Source organism: Mesoplodon densirostris, chromosome 3, assembly GCF_025265405.1.
Source record: "Mesoplodon densirostris isolate mMesDen1 chromosome 3, mMesDen1 primary haplotype, whole genome shotgun sequence".
In the NCBI taxonomy this organism is placed as follows: Eukaryota; Metazoa; Chordata; class Mammalia; order Artiodactyla; family Ziphiidae; genus Mesoplodon; species Mesoplodon densirostris.
Genome location: NC_082663.1, coordinates 12,887,842 through 12,907,279, shown reverse-complemented (window position 1 = coordinate 12,907,279; position 19,438 = coordinate 12,887,842). Strand labels below are relative to the sequence as shown.

The window sequence follows — 19,438 nt, the reverse complement described above, 5'->3', positions numbered from 1 at the left end:
TGTCTCCGTTGGTTCCTGGATTTTGTTTGTTGAATCATGAATGCCATCTGGGCTGGCTTCTGTAACACAGCAGCTTTTTCACTTCAATACTTCAGTTTCAGTTGCCCAGTAAAAAGTGTGGGACCCCCATCACCTGTGTGCTAGAATTGCATCTTCCCCTAAAAAAACCAAGACGTTATACATTAGAGCCATTTCTAAATGACCTCAGTGCACAGAGACAGACCTTAGCATTAGGGTCGGCGACAGAAATGACATAAATTGATCATCTGCTTCTGATAATGTCGGCACTTATGGACGTTTCATTGACTCCCGACACCCCTGCACGATGGGTATCGTTATTCTTACGGTTTTGCCGGAGGAACAGAAACGGGGCCTGAGAGCGTTCGTGCTTCACACAGCTGGGAAGTGATGAAGTGAGGTTTGAATCCAGGGCCGCCTGATGCCACCACCCACTCCTCACAGCAGTGTCTTCACCCACTGGGGACCCACCTCGCTCACGGTCCTGGCATCGCTGTTATGGTCATTAGAACAGACGAAGCCCGATTCCTCCCGTCCTAGCTCGTTAGGGAGTTGAACTTTGCCAAAAAGGTAGGGTTAGGTGCCCTGTTTTAAATTTTCTTCCTCTTCATTCACCTAAGAAATGAGACGCTCATTTTCATGGATGAGCCTGTGAGGCTTCCTGTGAGACGTATTAATTTAGTTTTCAAGTTAAACATCAACATTGGGCTCTCCTGGCTGAACAGATTGAAAGTGAGTTGAGTCGGATGGAGGATACCATAAAGCCATCGACCGGCGCACACCGTCAGCTTCCCTGGAGGATGGCGTGCAGACGGAGCAGTGGACGTTGAGTGCAGAGTATCCGGAGAGCAGGGGTGGGGCTCAGAGTCGCATTTGGAGACTCAAGAATTGGGCTAGACTAGAAGGTTTGGTTTAGCTCAGTGAGAATCTGGCGGACCTGGGTTGAAATCTTGGCTTCTCAGGCAGTGATCTGGACCCGTTCCTCATTGGATTCATGTAAAACAAGACGCATCCCCCTGGTCTCGGGTGCACACCCTGGGTCCACTCCGCCCACTCCCGGGATGCAGGGGAGCGCCTGCCCCTTGCTCCTTCTGTCACCCAGGGTGGGGTGACCTGTCAGGGGGGACCACACCCGAGACGGCTTGCTCCGCCACGTGGCAGACGGCGGGCAGCGGCTGGACACAGGCTCTGCGGATGCCCTGCTAACCGCCGGCTCTTCCTCTTGCAGGCCGTGGCAATTTTGACAGCCACGTACCCCGTGGGTCACATGCCATATGGCTGGTTGACGGAAATCCGTGCTGTCTACCCTGCTTTTGACAAGGTGAGAACCGCTTGCGGCGTGGTTTCTGAAACACACTCTTTAAAATTAGTGTTTGATAGACAGGGATCGCCGTTGATGGACGCCGTGATGTTTCTAACCTCATCTCGCTCTGCAAGGTTAATGAGGCGTTGGGGCTGGCAGACGTAACTCAGAAAATAACAGAGGCGAACTTACGCTTGCCTTGATGCCGCTTCCATGATGCCTCTGCAAACCGATACTCACTTCAAGGTTATTCCTGTCAAGAAATTATTTGAAAAAGGGAAATTATATTCTCAAAAATTTTTAATATATTGGATTTCATTTCTCTTTTGTTGTTTTTTAGTTAAACCGATACTTTATAGCAGATGTGAAGGTACAGGATGTTGTGTGCTTAAGTTCATAAGCTTAAGGCTCTCTTACGGGGTGCTGGGGTACATGCACGCCAAAGTTGTCCATGCAGCAGCCATGGGTCCAGGCTGGTTGGGATGTGGTGCAGTTATTCCAGCTGGAAGCTTCTGGTGATGGCCACGGCGTCCCTCCACAGCTGCTGACACAGCCCAGAAGGCGCATAAGCCTTCAGACCTGTAACCTGAGGCCAGGTCAGGACTGACCTGCGTGCAGATCATTTGAGAAATGCCTATTTCATTAAAGCTTAATTATTTGAACCTGTAGACTTGTATCCTGAAACAAATAAGTAGAAAAACAGACCCCCAGCAAGATAGTGTACAATGTTTTAAAATAAAAAATAGGAAAGAAGCACAGAACCTGCCACTTGTACTCTTAATAGCAACTCTTTGGCCTTGAATTTCTATAGAACTAGCTCAGAGCCATTGCTGATATCATTTCATGTGATCCCAAAAAGAGCCCTGGGAGGTGAGGAGAGGAAGCCTCTTCACCAGGGTCCCCAGCAGATTACCTGCCTCTATTCCCACACCTATAATCAATCACCCACAAATAGCAACTCACCTCCAAGTGCTTCAGGGATGGCCCCCACGCAGCCTAACGTGAGAGAGGGTAGGCTATTGCCCAGAACTCTTTACTGGGTGTGGAACTTCCCCAGTAAACGATAAGCTGGACCCTCCACTGATTGACAACATTCATTCCCATCATTAGGATGCAGAGCATTTCCGAAAAAATTCTTTTGATTCCTGCTTCCTAGGCCTTTGAGAGTGGACTTCCAAAGGCCTGAGTCACTTGCAGAAGAGAGCTGTGTTTGAGTGGGTTTAATCCACTCCACTGATAGAAATCAGTGTTTTCATGTCAAGGAACATGTGTATAGAAGTAAGTCCTCAGAAACCAAAATGGATATAAGTCATCTTGCTAAATGTCCAGCTCTTGGAATATGATTATATAATAAAACTCAATAGCAGGTTCTAAAGTGTTAGAACCTCCTGGCTGTGAGCGTCTCACCTGAAATTGTTTGTGGCTACCTTGAAATAGTAAAACTTAACAATGCAGCGCTATACAGTTTCACTAAGAGCGTCCAAGGTAAGCACTGTTGTTGTTCTTTTTTTGCGGTACGCGCGCCTCTCACCGTTGTGGCCTCTCCCGTCGCGTAGCACAGGCTCCGGATGCACAGGCTCAGCGGCCATGGCTCACGGGCCCAGCCGCCCCGCGGCATGTGGGATCCTCCCGGACCGGGGCACGAACTCGTGTCCCCTGAATCGGCAGGCGGACTCTCAACCACTGCGCCACCAGGAAGCCTAGATAAGCATTGTTTTAGTCACCATCACAGAGGTTACGCACTGCAAAAAAATTCTTTTATGGAGCGCACCTCTAGCCAGAGGCTGGAGTGACTCAGAACGCTTTTGAAACCTCCCCCATTGTTGCCATGCATTCCACTGCGCTACTCCAAGCCATTCCACGAATGCCGTCTATTCACCCGAATCTTAAGACACCTCTGTGTGGACTTCCAGAATCTGCTGCACTGACAGTTGAAATCCTTAGCCTCCTTGTGCGTTCCAGAATAAGAGATTTAAACTTTCTCGCATAACTTCTGCCGTTTCTAGCTGAACAGTGAGCTGGGAGAGTTTTCCACTCGTCCACATTCTCTCTAATGTTCGGTTATTATATGCAAAAGACTATGTTTCTGCAAAAGAGCAGATGGGGCAAACAAGGTGAGACACAGATGTTAATCTAACGATATGTGCTAGTTTATCCCAACCGTACTTGCAGAAATATTTGCTATTTAAAAAATAAAAGCGCACCTGAAGGAGCTGGAGCCCGTGGCTGTCACCATGGGTGGCGTGTGCATTTGGAGGTTCCTAATTCTTTCCGGCATGGCCTCCTTCTCGCCCAGGCCACCGGGGCACCACCCTCGCAGATCCTTGGGGGAGAGGAGATGGAGAGATATCCTACCTGCTGTGATTTGCACTGTGCACAGTCTGTTTTTCAGAAAGGCTGATGTGCTTTAGAGACCGGAGTTAAGAAAATGTCAGCCCCTCCAGAGGTGGCGTAAAGGGGAAGGGATTCGAGAGGTTGCCTCAGCCTCTGAAGGGAAGCAAACATCAAAAGCTCTTTTGCAAGTGGGACCTATGACACCTCCGCTTGTGTGTCTTTCATTGGGCTGGATATGGGAGCCAGGGGCTCACCGTTTGTTCTTTTCTTTTTTGGAATTTTATTTTGTTTACTTTTTTATACAGGAGGTTCTTATTAGTTCTTGTGAGTCAGCTCTGGGGCTAATGGGATCCGTAAGGAGGCTGGCGTTGTTTTTCCTCTGCTGCCTTTCAAGGCTGAGGGCCGGACGCTCGTTTTGATTGGGTGACGGGCACGCCTAACAGTGACCCTGGGATGGCCCCACCAAGCCCTCAGGCATGTGTCAGAGGACCTCTGGGCCATCTGCATCATTTGCTTACATTTCAATTTAACAAAGCCTGTTTGAGCATCTTCTCTACTCAAGAAAGATGGTGCTAAGTTGCAGGAGCTAAAGAGATGGGTGAGGGACTTCCCTGGTGGTCCAGTGGTTAAGACTTCACCTTCCAGTGCAGGAGTCACAGGTTCAATCCCTGGTCGGGGAGCTAAGATCCCACATGCCTCGCCGCCAAAAAACCAAAACATAAAAAAAAGAAGAAATATTGTAAGAGATTCAATAACGACTTTAAAAAAATGGTCCACATCAAAAAACAAATCTTGAAAAAATAAAATAAAATAAAGAGATGGGTGAGACACGCAGTCCTTTATCTCGGAGAGCAAACGCGCACCTCACAGGGCCTTGACATGTGCCCTCAAATACGGGCCCAGATGCCACGCCTGCCTGCAGAGCTCCAGGGTGGTCGGGAACTGCAGGATGGGCTGGGGCCCTGGACTAGCTGGGTGGGCACCCAGCGCCCAGGAGAGGGGACTCGTTCAGGAGACACTGCCGGGCGTTCAGTCCAGAACTCCCTCTCGTTAGCATTCATGTCCAGAAACATGTCAGCTGTCTGAGAGAGACTCAGAGCGACAGCTGTCTTCTAAGCTGTCACTTGACATCCACACTTCAGACGCATCAAGTAAAACAGAAACGAGATGCTCTGTAAGATGCACGTGTGGTCAGCCAAGGATAACCTGGAGCCTTTTCTTGCCCCCCTAGAATAACCCCAGCAATAAGCTGGTGAGCACAAGCAACACAGTCACTGCAGCACACATCAAGAAGTTCACGTTCGTCTGCATGGCCTTGTCACTGACGGTAAGGAGAGACCCATCCCCGCCCCCGCCTGTGTTTGTTTTTGGAAAGGGGGGTAATTGCCATTTTAAAGGGAGAGGTCTTGTATTCCATAATACGATGTTGTGCTAGATTAGATAACAACCTCTTCGAGACATTTTCATCCCAAAATATGAGCGATCATTGTTCAAGGAGGGTGTTGAGTCTAAGAATAGAGAGTCAACTTCTCGCGTTTCTAAGGGCTTCTTACGTGCTGAAGAAAGGCAGGCTTTGCCTTTAATGTTTAATACTCTTACTGATAATTTCCAGCCCATTGTTAAACACCCAGAGTCAACTATATAACCATCTCTGTCCCTTTTCCAAATTTAATTGGTGTTGTTTGTTTCGCTGGTAAAAGTGCCTTTCCTCATACGTGTACGCTGATGTAACCTCCCTATTTATTTATCATTCAACACTTGCTTGTCAAGCACGTACTGGATCCCAAGCCCTGTGCCATCTTCAGGGATACAGGTGTGAACAAGTGTGGATAACACCTCACTGTTGGCAGGGCCTGTCAGTGACTCTGCACAGCCTTAAATAAACAGCACACATCCTTCCTTTATCAACTCCCCTGGGTAATTCAAATGTAGGAGACATAACGTTCAAAAAAAACATGGAAAAGGTTCCTACATGCTCTATAATCCAAAGCACATTGTGTATAATTTAAGGTTGTTTATGACATTTATCAACAGTCGTAAGAAAATAACATCATCCACTTCACATTGTAGACGGTGCCTTTTGGGTTCTAAAGATGGAGATGAGAAGAGGCTAAAAAGAAATAGGGGTCTTTTGAACTCAGTTCCTTGTTTGTTGTTGTGACTACATGTGTCCTATTAAGTCCTGTAGCAGTTCTCCGTTTTTATAGTACAATGTAAGAATGTAGCAGAAACGCCTGGGTGTGTGCAGTCCCATCATAAATGACTGATAAGGTGGACGTAAGGCAATGAGGTTTGGGGACATGCTGATGACAGGAACACACTGACCACTGTCCCTCTGGCCATTATCACAAGAACCACTTAGCTAGATAAGCCCTCATAGTGGTCCTTTAAAATCAAGCCCGACACACATTTTAAGCCTTTTATGGACTTTTTTTCAAAACCCACAGCTTAATATTTGATCCATTGATCCAACACCTGAATAGATTGTATCAAGGGCAACACAAGATATAGAGCCCATCACCCAACACCTCTGACACCGAGTCATGACCTTGCATTCTCAGCTGTCCCGTCACTCCAGCCCAGCCCTTCCCCCCTCAGTCCTTCCCTCCTGAAACTGGGAAACCGCAAGGGGCGGGGGGGGGGGTGTCAGAAGCCTATTCCAGGCCATGTCCCAGGGGTGGGGGGAATCTCTGGTAGCATGCCTGGCTGAGTCAGGACGGGTTGCCCCCGGCAACCCTGCTCTCCTGGTTGCCTTATTTCTCCCTGTGGTGGGCACGTTTTTCCATAGTTCCCTAAAATATTAGCGAAACACTACACAACCTTGAAACCGTTCAAAAGAGTATTGGGGGAAAAAACAGAGAAGATTTCTGCCCCAGGAACAGACCTCAGCTTTTGGAGACTGTGTTAAGTGACTGGGAGTTGAGAGCTCAGCTGGTTCGGGTGCCAGGCTCTGCGACTGTGACCTCGTCCGTCGCCGAGAGCTGGGAGCTTTCGGTCATTGCTCGCTCTGCTATCCAGAGTCCGGCCGGGTCTCCCGTCTCTGCATTTAAACCTCCTCCTGCAGCTGTGCTTGAGTCCAGTGGAGAACTTTACCAGACTGGGTTTGAGGATATTCCTTCCCTCCTTCAGTTCACGGGCAATAACCTGTACTTCTCAAACAAGAGCCACAAGTGTATCTTGAAATGATAACCAAGTAAGATCTAGAAAAACGCTTTGGTTTCCCATGTAGAGGTTTTATTTACTTAATAAATTCAATTAGTCTAATCCTACCATCTGTAACTAGAAGTATCTCGGTAGATTTGTCCCCGTAGAAACAGAGACTCAGAATCCTGTGTTGGAAAGGAACTTGGAGATGAACTGATCAAATCCCATCATTTTTTAGTAAAGGAAATGACCCAGAGAGGATAAGAGGATAAGTGACTTGCCCCAGTACCCAGTACTGGCAGACCTCGCTTTATTGCACTTCGCAGATAATGCATTTTTTTTTTTACCCGTTGAAGGTTTGTGGCAACCCTGAGTTGTCAGACGATGGTAAGCATCTTTTAGCAACGAAGTATTTTTAAATTAAGGCACGTACGTTTGTTCTCTAGACATAACGCTATATTGCACACTTAAGAGACTACAGTATAGTGTAAACATAACTTTTATATGCACTGGGAAACCAAAAAATTCACGTGACTCGCTTTGTTGCAACCTGCGCTTTATGGTGGTGGCCTGAAACTGAACCTGAAATATCTCCAAGGTATACCTGTAAATAATAAAACTTAAATTTTTTCCTTGCTTTATCGTGATATTCACTTTACTGCAGTGCTCTGGAGCCAAACCTGCAGTATCTCCGAGTTCTGCCTGTAACAACGCTAGCTGGAAGCCAGACTTCCAAGCTCATTCTCTGGGGCCCTTTCCTCTGTATTGTGCTGTTTCCAACAGGCAGGAACAGGTATCTGGCCCTGAGGCTCTGGACTGAGGCACTTGCTGGCATGCTTGAAGCGGTGGTTTCTTCAACACTAAAAACAGTAGTATCTGAGTTTGCAGCTTATGGTGTGTCTCACATACATATCCTTACATACATATCTCACATACATATCGTTATCCTTATAACGATTCAATCAATTGGTCCAACATCTTGGCTAGAGGAATTGCCATTAAAAGATACACAGAAAAAAATGTTAGGGCTTTTTCCCCCTAAATTCAGTGCTTCACTGTCACTATAAAGCGTACACCTTTTTACAGTATTTATCTATTTGTTCTTCACATCTGTTATTCCTTGTAGGCTCTGAACTTCCCTAGGCAGGGTCTGTGGCTTAGTCACCTCTTATCCCCAGGGCTTAGCATCCTGCCTGACACAGAAGGGGCACAATAAGCAGAACACAAATACATGAATCAATTAATACTTACCTGTGAGATAAGGATCAGAAAGGCACCGATGTCACCCCCCACCATGAGCAACAATCTCCTCATTTATACTCAGCTTATTCTATTTTTAAAGCTTTGAAGATGCCCTTTACTCTCAAGTCTATTTTCCCTTTTTTAATTTTGAAACTTCTTAGTGTCAGGAAGTTAACGTAGCAGAGCACGTAAGATCAGCACATCATGTGGATTCCAGTGGATGATACTGTGTACAAAGTACGAGCCTTCTGATGGTCCCACAGCTTTCTATGCATCGCCTAGTGTTAGAGCACTTTCCTGAGCTCTGTTCCTTTGGGCATAGATAGCTCTTCTGCCTGGGACTTTGAGAAGAGCTGACCCCACAGATCCTGCAGACACTTAATGACCCAGTGACGCTAACTGCTGTTCAAACGAAGAGGTGTACTGTCTACAGCAAAAACTCATCTTGCAGTCAGGATGGGTTTACTCTTCAGGCCCTGACATTTTGGGTTCAACACCCTCCTTTGCCTGTGAAAGATACTTTTTTTTCTTTTTTTTTTTGCGGTACGCGGGCCTCTCACTGTTGTGGCCTCTCCCGTGGCAGAGCACAGGCTCCGGACGCACAGGCTCAGTGGCCATGGCTCACGGGCCCAGCTGCTCCGCGGCATGTGGGATCTTCCCGGACTGGGGCACGAACCCGTGTCCCCTGCATCGGCAGGCGGACTCTCAACCACTGAGCCACCAGGGAAGCCCGAAAGATACTTTTGACAGTTAGTAAGAGACTAATATTTCAGAATGCTACAATGCATGTATGTGTTTATTCCCTAGTATAGATTTTCAATTTAAATTTAGAGTGTCTATCTAACTCTAAAAGTTGGTTCTTCCCTCATTTTCTCATCCAGGAGTCTGTCTGATCCACTGGGCTTCAAGAAAAGCAGCAAATGCCTTCTGCCCAGTTGGAAGAGGAAGTGGATCTAGGAGGAGACTAGAGTAGGAAAATAGAAGTATTTCCCAAGTAGCACCTGGCTTTCCTGCCTTCAGAGCTGCCTTAGGAACGCTTAGTGGAGTGCTGATTGATTTCTTTAGACCATCTGATGCGAATGAGGACAGGGGGAGCTTTAGCTGATCTAGAAGATTACCTTCAAAATGGTAGAACTATCAGATCAAAATTAATCCCCTCAATAGCAACAAAGGAGTGGGCACGAGGCAAACCAGGGTTAGCAAGGTGACTGCAGACTGACACGCCGCTGTTAGGGGCAAAGGAACACACAGTTCAAAAATATGTACAGTTTAAATCGATTTGGAAGAACAGCTTCAGATGGTATGCTGCTTGGTGGGCGCTTGTGGTGTAGTGGCCACACAGAGGAGAAAGCATCACAGACCAGCCATCAGAGCTGCACAGGAGAAGGCAGGACCACAGAGAATAAGGCTGAAGCGGTGCTGGGGTCCGAAGCAAACAGCCAGTTTTGCCCTGAACCTTCTGGTAGAACCATGGTCTCCGTTGCTTATGTGACTGACTGTAAAGCCCCATCATGATTAGTGTGTCCTGAAAGGCCGCGTTTCTCTAGTAGACAACCGTGGTGATCACAGACAGAGGGTGGTGGCAACGAGCTTGTGATATAAGGAAGCAGAAGCATCGCTCCTTCCTCTTGGGGAGAGGAACTGGTAATGCTAAACTTACAGAAACATGGCCACTTGTAAACCCGTTGGGACTTACCACGATTCCCTCCTGGATTCCAGATTTGGGGGTAAGATAGTAACCATGAACCAACGTAGGGTATGTCTTTTCAACAGCCTTTTTTGTGCAGAGCAGCATCCTCAAAAGGTAACAGACCAGGGGCTTCCCTGGGGGCGCAGTGGTTGAGAGTCCGCCTGCCGATGCGGGGGACGCGGGTTTGTGCCCCGGTCCGGGAGGATCCCACACGCTGTGGAGCGGCTGGGCCCGTGAGCCATGGCCACTGAGCCTGCGTGTCCGGAGCCTGTGCTCCGCTGCGGGAGAGGCCACAACAGTGAGAGGCCTGTGTACCGCAAAAAAAAAAAAAAAAAAAAAAAAAAAAGGTAACAGACCTCCATATTCTGGGATGTTAGGCCAGTTTGCTGAAGCCAATGGATGGGCTTGCTAAATTTACCAGACTTGCCAACTTACCCCAAACGTGTGGGTTTTTTTTTTTAATTTTTTCTAAAGTTCGTGGCAAATCATATTAAATGGGGAAGTTTTAACAGCTTTAGATGATTTTAGTTAATCAGTTTCCATTTTGACTTCACAATGGCATTTTTTAAACATTTGGTGTTTTCTTAAGCTCCCCACTGCTCTAGTTTGGGGGAGCTGTTGCCAAGAGAGGGGGCCCCTCTGGGGCCAGAGGGGTGGGGAAGAATCCTTGCAAAGCACAGCCTGGGCTGCTGCTGAGGCCTCCCCAACCCCCTTTTTACAAAATGGAAATGGGAGTGCATCCAGATGGATGCTGGTAGGCAGAGCCAGCATGGCAGCTTTGTGCAGCGAACAGCCTACACGGTCACACCGAGCACCGCCCAGATGCTGAACCCGGAGGGGCAGGAGGGCAAGTGCAAAGAGCAGGAGATGGGAGAGACACTGTCAGGGAGATGGAGAGTGCAGCTCAGAAGGAGAAGCGGAGAGAGACCATGGGTCGGGAAAAGAAAGGGGAGGTGGAGAGTCAGAGGAAATGGAGCAGAATGACAGAGGTGGGTACAGTAGACCGTGGGGAGGAGGGAAGGCCCCAGAGACCCCTAGAGCCTTCACAGCCCCCCAGGGCCCTGCCAACCCTTCCAAGGCATATTACTGTAAACTTCAGAAAACTTTAAAAGAGGTAGGTTTTTAAGAAACCAGTAACTGTGACAAATTGTTGGTTGGCCAAATAGGCTATTTCACAGGTTGATTTTGGGTGAACTGGACTGTTTCAGGATGGCAGGTGTGAAGAGGGATTCTTTTTTTTTTTAATGCTCATTTATTTACTTATTTATTTTCTTATTAGTCATCCGTTTTATACACATCACTGTATACATGTCAATCGCAATCTCCCAATTCATCACACCACCACCCACACCATCCACCACTTTCCCCCCTTGGTGTCCATACGTTTTTTTCTCTACTTCTGTGTCTCAATTTCTGCCCTGCAAACCGGTTCATCTGTACCATTTTCTAGGTTCCACATATATGCGTTAATATACGATATTTGTTTTTCTCTTTCTGACTTACTTCACTCTGTATGACAGTCTCTAGATGCATGCACGTCTCTACAAATGACCCAATTTCGTTCCTTTTTATGGCTGAGTAATATGCCATTGTATGTATGTACCACATCTTCTTTATCCATTCGTCTGATGACGGGCATTTAGGTTGATTCCATGACCTGGCTATTGTAAATAGTGCTGCAGTGAACATTGGGGTGCATGTGTCTTTTTGTATTATGGTTTTCTCTGGGTATATGCCCAGTAGTGGGATTGCTGGGTCATATGGTAGTTCTATTTTTAGTTCTTTAAGGAACCTCCATACTGTTCTCCACAGTGGGTGTATCAATTTACATTCCCACCAACAGTGCAAGGGAGTTCCCTTTTCTCCACACCCTCTCCAGCATTTGTTGTTTGTAGATTTTCTGATGATGCACATTCTAACTGGTGTGAGGTGATACCTCATTGTAGTTTTGATTTGCATTTCTCTACTAATTAGTGATGTTGAGCAGCTTTTCATGTGCTTTTTAAATATTGAGCTGCATGAGCTATTTATATATTTTGGAGATTAATCCTTTGTCCATTGATTCGTTTGCAAATATTTTCTCCCATTCTGGGGGTTCTCCTTTTGTCTTGTTTATGGTTTTCTTTGCTGTGCAAAAGTTTGAAGTTTCATTAGGTCCCATTTGTTTATTTTTGTTTTTATTTCCATTACTCCAGGAGGTGGATCAAAAAAGAGCTTGCTGTGATTTATGTCAAAGAGTGTTCTTCCTATGTTTTCCTCTAAGAGTTTTATAGTATCCAGTCTTATATTTAGGTCTGTAATCCATTTTGAGTTTATTTTTGTGTATGGTGTTAGGGAGTGTTCTAATTTCATTCTTTTACATGTAGCTGTCCAGTTTTCCCAGCACCACTTATTGAAGAGACTGTCTTTTCTCCATTTTATATCCTTTCCTCCTTTTTCATAGATTAGTTGACCATAGGTGCGTGGGTTTACCTCTGGGCTTTCTATCCTGTTCCATTGATCTATATTTCTGTTTTTGTGCCAGTACCATATTGTCTTGATTACTGTACCTTTGTGGTATAGTCTGAAGTCAGGGAGTCTGATTCCTCCAGCTGTATTTTTCCCTCAAGACTGCTTTGGCTATTCGGGGTGTTTTGTGTCTCCATACAAATTTTAAGATTTTTTGTTCTAGTTCTGTAAAAAATGCCATTGGTAATTTGATAGGGATTGCATTGAATCTGTAGATTGCTTTGGGTAGTATAGTCATTTTCACAATATTGATTCTTCCAGTCCAAGAACATGGTATATCTCTCCATCTGTTGGTATCATCTTTAATTTCTTTCATCAGTGTCTTATAGTTTTCTGCATACAGGTCTTTTGTCTCCCTACATAGGTTTATTCCTAGGTTTTTTATTCTTCTTGTTGCAATGGTAAATGGGAGTGTTTCTTTAATTTCTCTTTCAGCTTTTTCATCATTAGTGTATAGGAATGCAAGAGATTTCTGTGCATTAATTTTGTATCCTGCAACTTTACCAAATTCATTGATTAGCTCTAGTAGTTTTCTGGTGGTATCTTTAGGATTCTCTATGTATAGTATCATGTCATCTGCAAACAGTGACAGTTTTACTTCTTCTTTTCCAATTTGGATTCCTTTTATTTCTTTTTCTTCTCTGATTGCCAAGGCTAGAACTTCCAAAACTATGTTGAATAATAGCAGTGAGAGTGGACATCCTTGTCTTATTCCTGATCTTAGAGGAAATGCTTTCAGGTTTTCACCATTGAGAATGTTGTTTGCTGTGGGTTTGTCATATATGGACTTTATTATATTGAGGTAGGTTCCCTCTATGCCCACTTTCTGGAGAGTTTTTATCATAAATGGGTGTTGAATTTTGTCAAAAGCTTTTTCTGCATCTATTGAGATGATCATATGGTTTTTCTCCTTCAGTTTGTTAATATGGTGTATCACATTGACTGATTTGCATATATTGAAGAATCCTTGCATCCCTGGGATAAATCCCACTTGATCATGGTGTATGATCCTTTGAATGTGTTGTTGGATTCTGTTTGCTAGTATTTTGCTGAGGATTTTTGCATCTATATTCATCAGTGATATTGGTCTGTAATTTCCTTTTCTTGTAGTATGTTTGTCTGGTTTTGGTATCAGGGTGATGGTGGCCTCATAGAATGAGTTTGGGAGTGTTCCTTCCTCTGCAGTTTTTTGGAAGAGTTTGAGAAGGATGGGTGTTAGCTCTTCTCTGAATGTTTGATAGAATTCACCTGTGAAGCTATCTGGTCCTGGACTTTTGTTTGTTGGAAGATTTTTAATCACAATTTAAATTTCATTACTTGTGATTGGTCTGTTCGTATTTTCTATTTCTTCCTGGTTCATTCTTGGAATATTATACCTGTCTAAGAATTTGTCCATTTCTTCCAGGTTGTCCATTTTATTGGCATAGAGTTGCTTGTAGTAGTCTCTCAGGATGCCTTGTATTTCTGTGGTATCTGTTTTAACTTCTCCTTTTTCATTTCTAATTTTATTGATTTGAGTCCTCTCTGTCTTTTTGTTGATGAGTCTGGCTAATGGTTTATCAATTTTGTTTGTCTTCTCAAAGAACCATCTTTTAGTTTTATTGATCTTTGCTATTGTTTTCTTTGTTTCTATTTCATTTATTTCTGCTCTGATCTTTATGATTTCTTTCCTTCTGCTAACTTTGGGTTTTGTTTGTTCTTCTTTCTCTAGTTCCTTAGGTGTAACGTTAGATTATTTACTTGAGATTTTTCTTGTTTCTTGAGGTAGGATTGTATAGCTATAAACTTCCCTCTTAGAACTGCTTTTGCTGCATCCCATAGGTTTTGGATGGTCGTGTTTTCATTGTCATTTGTCTCGAGGTATTTTCTGATTTCCTCTTTGATTTCTTCAGTGATCTCTTGGATATTTAGTAATGTATTGTTTAGCCTCCATGTGTTTGTGTTTTTTACTTTTTTTCCCCTGTAATTCATTTCTAATCTCATAGCGTTGTGGTCAGAAAAGATGCTTGATATGATTTCAATTTTCTTAAATTTACTGAGGCTTGATTTGTGACCCAAGATGTGATCTATCCTGGAGAATGTTCTGTGCACACTTGAGAAGAAAGTGTAATCTGCTGTTTTTGGATGGAATGTCCTATAAATATCAATTAAATCTATCTGATCTATTGTGTCATTTAAAGCTTGTGTTTCCTTATTAGTTTTCTGTTTGGATGAGCTGTCCATTGGTGTAAGTGAGGTGTTAAAGTCCCCCACTGTTATTGTGTTACTGTCAATTTCCTCTTTTATAGCTGTTAGCAGTTGCCTTATGTATTGAGGTGCTCCTATGTTGGGTGCATATATATTTATAATTGTCATATTCTTCTTAGATTGCTCCCTTGATCATTATGTAGTGTCCTTCCTTGTCTCTTGTAACATTCTTTATTTTAAAGTCTGTTTTATCTGATATGAGTATTGCTACTCCAGCTTTCTTTTGATTTCCATTTGCATGGAATATCTTTTTCCATCCCCTCCCTTTCAGTCTGTATGTGTCCCTAGGTCTGAAGTGGGTCTCTTGTAGACAGCATATATATGGGTCTTGTTTTTGTATCCATTCAGCAAGCCTGTGTCTTTTGTTTGGAGCATTTAATCCATTCACGTTTAAGGTAATTATCGAGATGTATGTTCCTATGACCATTTTCTTAATTCTTTTGGGTTTGTTTTTGTAGGTCCTTTTCTTCTCTTGTTTTTCTCACTTAGAGAAGTTCCTTTAGCATTTGTTGTAGAACTGGTTTGGTGGTGCTGAATTCTCTTTGCTTTGGCTTGTCTGTAAAGCTTTTGATTTCTCCATCAAATCTGAATGAGGTCCTTGCCAGGTAGAGTAATTTTGGTTGTAGGTTCTTCCCTTTCATAACTTTAAGTATATCATGCCACTCCCTTCTGGCTTGTAGAGTTTCTGCTGAGAAATCAGCTGTTAACCTTATGGGAGTTCCCTTGTATGTTATTTGTCATCTTTCCCTTGCTGCTTTCAGTAATTTTTCTTTGTCTTTAATTTTTGCCAGTTTGATTACTATGTGTCTCAGCATATTTCTCCTTGGGTTTATCCTGTATGCGACTTGCTGGGCTTCCTGGACTTGGGTGGCTATTTCCTTTCCCATGTTAGGGAATTTTTTGACTATAATCTCTTCAAATATTTTCTCGGGTCCTTTCTCTCTCTCTTCTGCTTCTGGGAGCCCTATAATGTGAATGTTGTTATATTTAATGTTGTCCCAGAGGTCTCTGAGACTGTCTTCATTTCTTTTCATTCTTTTTTCTTTATTCTGTTCCGCAGCAGTGAATTCCACCATTCTGTCTTCCAGGTCACTTATCCGTTCTTCTGCCTCAGTTATTCTGCTATTGATTCCTTCTAGTGTAGTTTTTATTTCATTTATTGTATCGTTCATCTCTGCTTGTTTGTTCTTTAATTCTTCTAGGTCTTTGTTAAACGTTTCTTGCATCTTCTTGATCTTTGCCTGCGTTCTTTTTCCAAGGTCCTGGATAATTTTCACTATCGTTATTCTGAATTCTTTTTCTGGAAGGTTGCCTATCTCCACTTCATATAGTTGTTTTTCTGGGGTTTTATCTTCTTCCTTCATCTGGTACATAGCCCTCTGCCTTTTCATCTTGTCTGTCTTTCTGTGAATCCACAGGCTGCAGGATTTTAGTTCTTCTTGCTTCTGCCATCTGTCCTCTGGTGGATGAGGCTATCTAAGAGGCTTGTGGAAGTTTCCTGATGGGAGGGACTCGTGAAGAGTGATTCTTAACAGGCTGCTCCAGGGTGGGCTTCATGACCCCAGATTCAAATTATGCTGAGGTCATGGGACTGTGCCAGGGTCTCCAGACTGTGTCACACTGGCCTCCCTCAGCTTCAGCAAATGGAGGCTGCGTGGGGATGGCCCCAGCGGCAGCAGTGGCGGTGGGGTGTGTGTGTGTGTGTGTGTGTGTGTGTGTGTGTGTGTGTTTCCGTCACTTAAGGCAGAGAGAGAAGGGAGACTTGCCATCCAACCACAGTGCCTCACACAGTAGGATGCAAGGGTATCTGAGGCCAGTGGCTGTTACTACTTAAGGATCTATTTCTTTTTAAAAAAGAGTTAAAATAGGTGTTTACTCTGGATCCACCCTGAGCCTTGCCTTTTGACATCAGTGCGTGGTAAAAAGGGAAAGTGCGACTCTGCACTCTACCCCGAATCTTCTATTCTGATGATTATGGGGCGAATTATGTCCACCCCAAATTCCTATATTGACATTCTAGCCCCAGTGCCTCAGAATGAGGACTTATTTGGAAATACGGTTCTGATGAGGTCCTGGTAGGTGAGTCAGGTGGACCCCTCATCCAGTCTGACTGGTGTTCTTAGAGGAGGGGGGTGTGTGGACACAGACATGCACACGGGGCTGGGGGGCGGTATGTGGAGACTGGAGTGATGCCGCCAGAAACCTGGAGGCCTGGAGCAGATTCTTCCCTGGCGCCTTCAGAGGGAGCGTGGCCCTGCCCACACCTTGATTTTGGTGTCACTCCAGGACTATGAGACAATCAATTGTTAGGCTGCCCGGTTTGTGGTACTTTGTTACAGCAGCCCTAGCAAACTCATACACTGATATTTCTGAAAGAACGGAGTCCTCTTGTCATTTAAGGCCACATGGATTGATTGACCAGAACTAATTAATCAACTGATTTGCTTTCTTTTTAAATTCTCCACTTACTGTTTCCATAACACATTTGTATTCTTGTGTTTCCAGCTTCTCCAGGTGAGAATCTGAGTGTAGGATTTGCTTAGAAATATTGTTCATGCAGGTCAGCCCTGTCCCCAAATTTATGTGATTAACTATGTCCGGGCTGATGGGGCTCTTTTTTTGAGGGGCGGGTGGTTGTTGGCATCATAGCATCCAGTAGAAGTACCAGCGTTCTATTTAGGTTGTTTTGCTTTTTGGGTTTATTCTGCTTTCCATTAGTTGAACAATCCAATGCATCTCACCCCGGCCCTGCAGAGCCACCATCACGAGCACTGAAAAGCCAAAACATGTTCACAATTTTCAAGGAACAAATTAAGTTGCTAGTATTTTATCCAGTAGTATTTATACCCCCAAATTGTCTCAAAACCTTGATCCCTTCTGCTGCTTCCTGCATAAACAGTAGTATCTGATTTGGCACAAAACCGTAAAAATTACTTAGTTTCAGCATCACCTGTCAGTACACACCTGTGTTCTATAAAGAACAGGTGCAGAGCCGCCCCCTGAAGGGGTTTGGGAACCAGGGAGAAGACACCTGTGTTCTCCCCCAGCTCCTGCAGAAGAGTCTTGATTGGCCCGTGGATCCTACACATTCCCAGTGCTGCTTGCCGGACCCCAGCCTCACATCGAGGATGTGGTTCACAGGCTCCACTCCGAGGGTTTTCTGGTGCAAAAGCAGGTTTATCAGAGGGAGAAGGCAGTCAGGAATCGTTCCACACAATATTCAAGATAACCCAGTGGGGATCAATTCATAGACTTCCGGGAGCTATATTTTATGACTCTCTGTGGCTTTTTCAAAAATCACTTTTATTCATCTCAGCTTAAAGACAGAAGCAGTAGGGGAGCATTTTTCTTCTTAGCCGGTGGGCACATTACAGTATGTAATGGTCAGATGTGTGGTCCAGACCCTCCCCGCAATAATCACGATGAGACGTGTGGACAGAATGATGCCGTGATATTCGTGGCCGCTTGGTTTTCTGATTTCAGCATCTGCTCTCGCTCCCAGGTGCTTTGGGCTCTGAACACCAGCAACTTCCTGGTGAACTTTGATATCCTGTGGATTTATGCTGATAAGACATGTAAGGGGTCAGCAAAGCCCATGTAAAATATCTTAAAACTTTTTTTGTAAATTATCTTAGGAAACACTGAATAGACGTAGTGAAATCAGCACATGAGTACGTAAAACGCCGTTAGGTGCGCTAAGTGATCATTCTGTGTTTAGTGAAGCCAGAGAACATTGGACCCAGAAACAAGAGAAAACAATCAAGGATTATTCTGGTTACACAGAGGTATTTCCCCAAAACATTAAGGTAACATAAATCAAACACTGGTACTTCTATTGGATGCTGTGATACCAACCACCCTCCACCCTCACCCCCTAAAAGCCCCATCAGCAAAGACATAATTAAGCACATAAATCTGGGGACAGTGATGACCTGCATGAACAGTATTTCTAAGCAAATCCTGCGTTCAGATTCTCACCTGGAGAAGCTGGAAATACAAGAACAGAGATGTCTTATGGAAACAGCAAGTGGAGAATTTAATACCTGCTTTACTTCTCCCGGCACTTAGGTGTATTCTGCACCTGCAGGCAGAGTAATAGAGTGAACGGGGAAGTAAAGTCAGTCTTAGCTAACGGATACATGGCCTTTACTGAAAATGTTCTTTATTTTACCTTAAAGCGTTTTACTGCATTTCCAGCTCTGGGTGGGAGTGCCCACTTGTTCAGGCAGTGAAGGAAACACGATTGAGTTGTGCCGTGAGATTATTTCCGGAGTCTTTTTGAACCTCCTGAGCCCAGGGCCAGCCACAAAGAACCACCGTGTGACACTGAGAAAAAGCACGTGTGGCAAATAATAGTGCCTGAGAAATTTCCTCATCATTCGTCAGGTACCAGACAGTTTTCAAAGGCCTGCCTTTAATCCTCCCTCAGAGATGGCTCTTAACCAATGTGGCTCGAGGAATGAATCGACCCTTACCCAAACAAACAAAAACAAGAAGGTTTGGAGAGCCGGCCCCTGTGAACCGGAGATGGATTCAGATGCAGGGCTGGGCATGGTGCCAAGGGCCCTGGGCTCTGTGACACTTGACTGCCCTCTTTGAGGATTTTGATTTAAAAGGGGTGGGTGGGGAAGGGTCAGAGAACCAAAGGAGAGGGAGTAGCTTAGGCTTGAATTCAGGGCCACATAACACAGTGTTCATGGATGCGGGCCCAGAGGCCCCAGGGCCTGGGTTCAAACCCTGACCCTACCGCTCACCAGCTGGGTGGTCTCTGAAAACTATAAGCCTGGGCTTCCCCAGCTGCCATGTGGGCATGAGAAGAATACCCACCTTATAAGACTTTGCAAAGGGGTAATAGCTTAGCATACAGCGCCTGGCACGCTGGAAGCAAAGAATTCCAGCTCTCTCCTTGGTCCCCAGACACGTGGGCTTCCACGTAAGGAAAGGACGGCTGT

The 19,438-nt window shown here is 44.8% G+C and overlaps 1 protein-coding gene across 2 annotated transcripts in view; it reads left to right on the top strand.

The window, feature by feature from the left end:
* Positions 1–19,438, top strand: part of ANKH (ANKH inorganic pyrophosphate transport regulator) — a 145,412-nt gene that overhangs the window by 103,451 nt on the left and 22,523 nt on the right. For both annotated transcript variants that reach the window (XM_060092740.1, XM_060092742.1), the window contains exons 7-8: positions 1,247–1,339; positions 4,887–4,982. In XM_060092740.1, the coding sequence (XP_059948723.1) occupies positions 1,247–1,339; positions 4,887–4,982 (189 nt within the window). The remainder of the gene's footprint in view (positions 1–1,246; positions 1,340–4,886; positions 4,983–19,438) is intronic.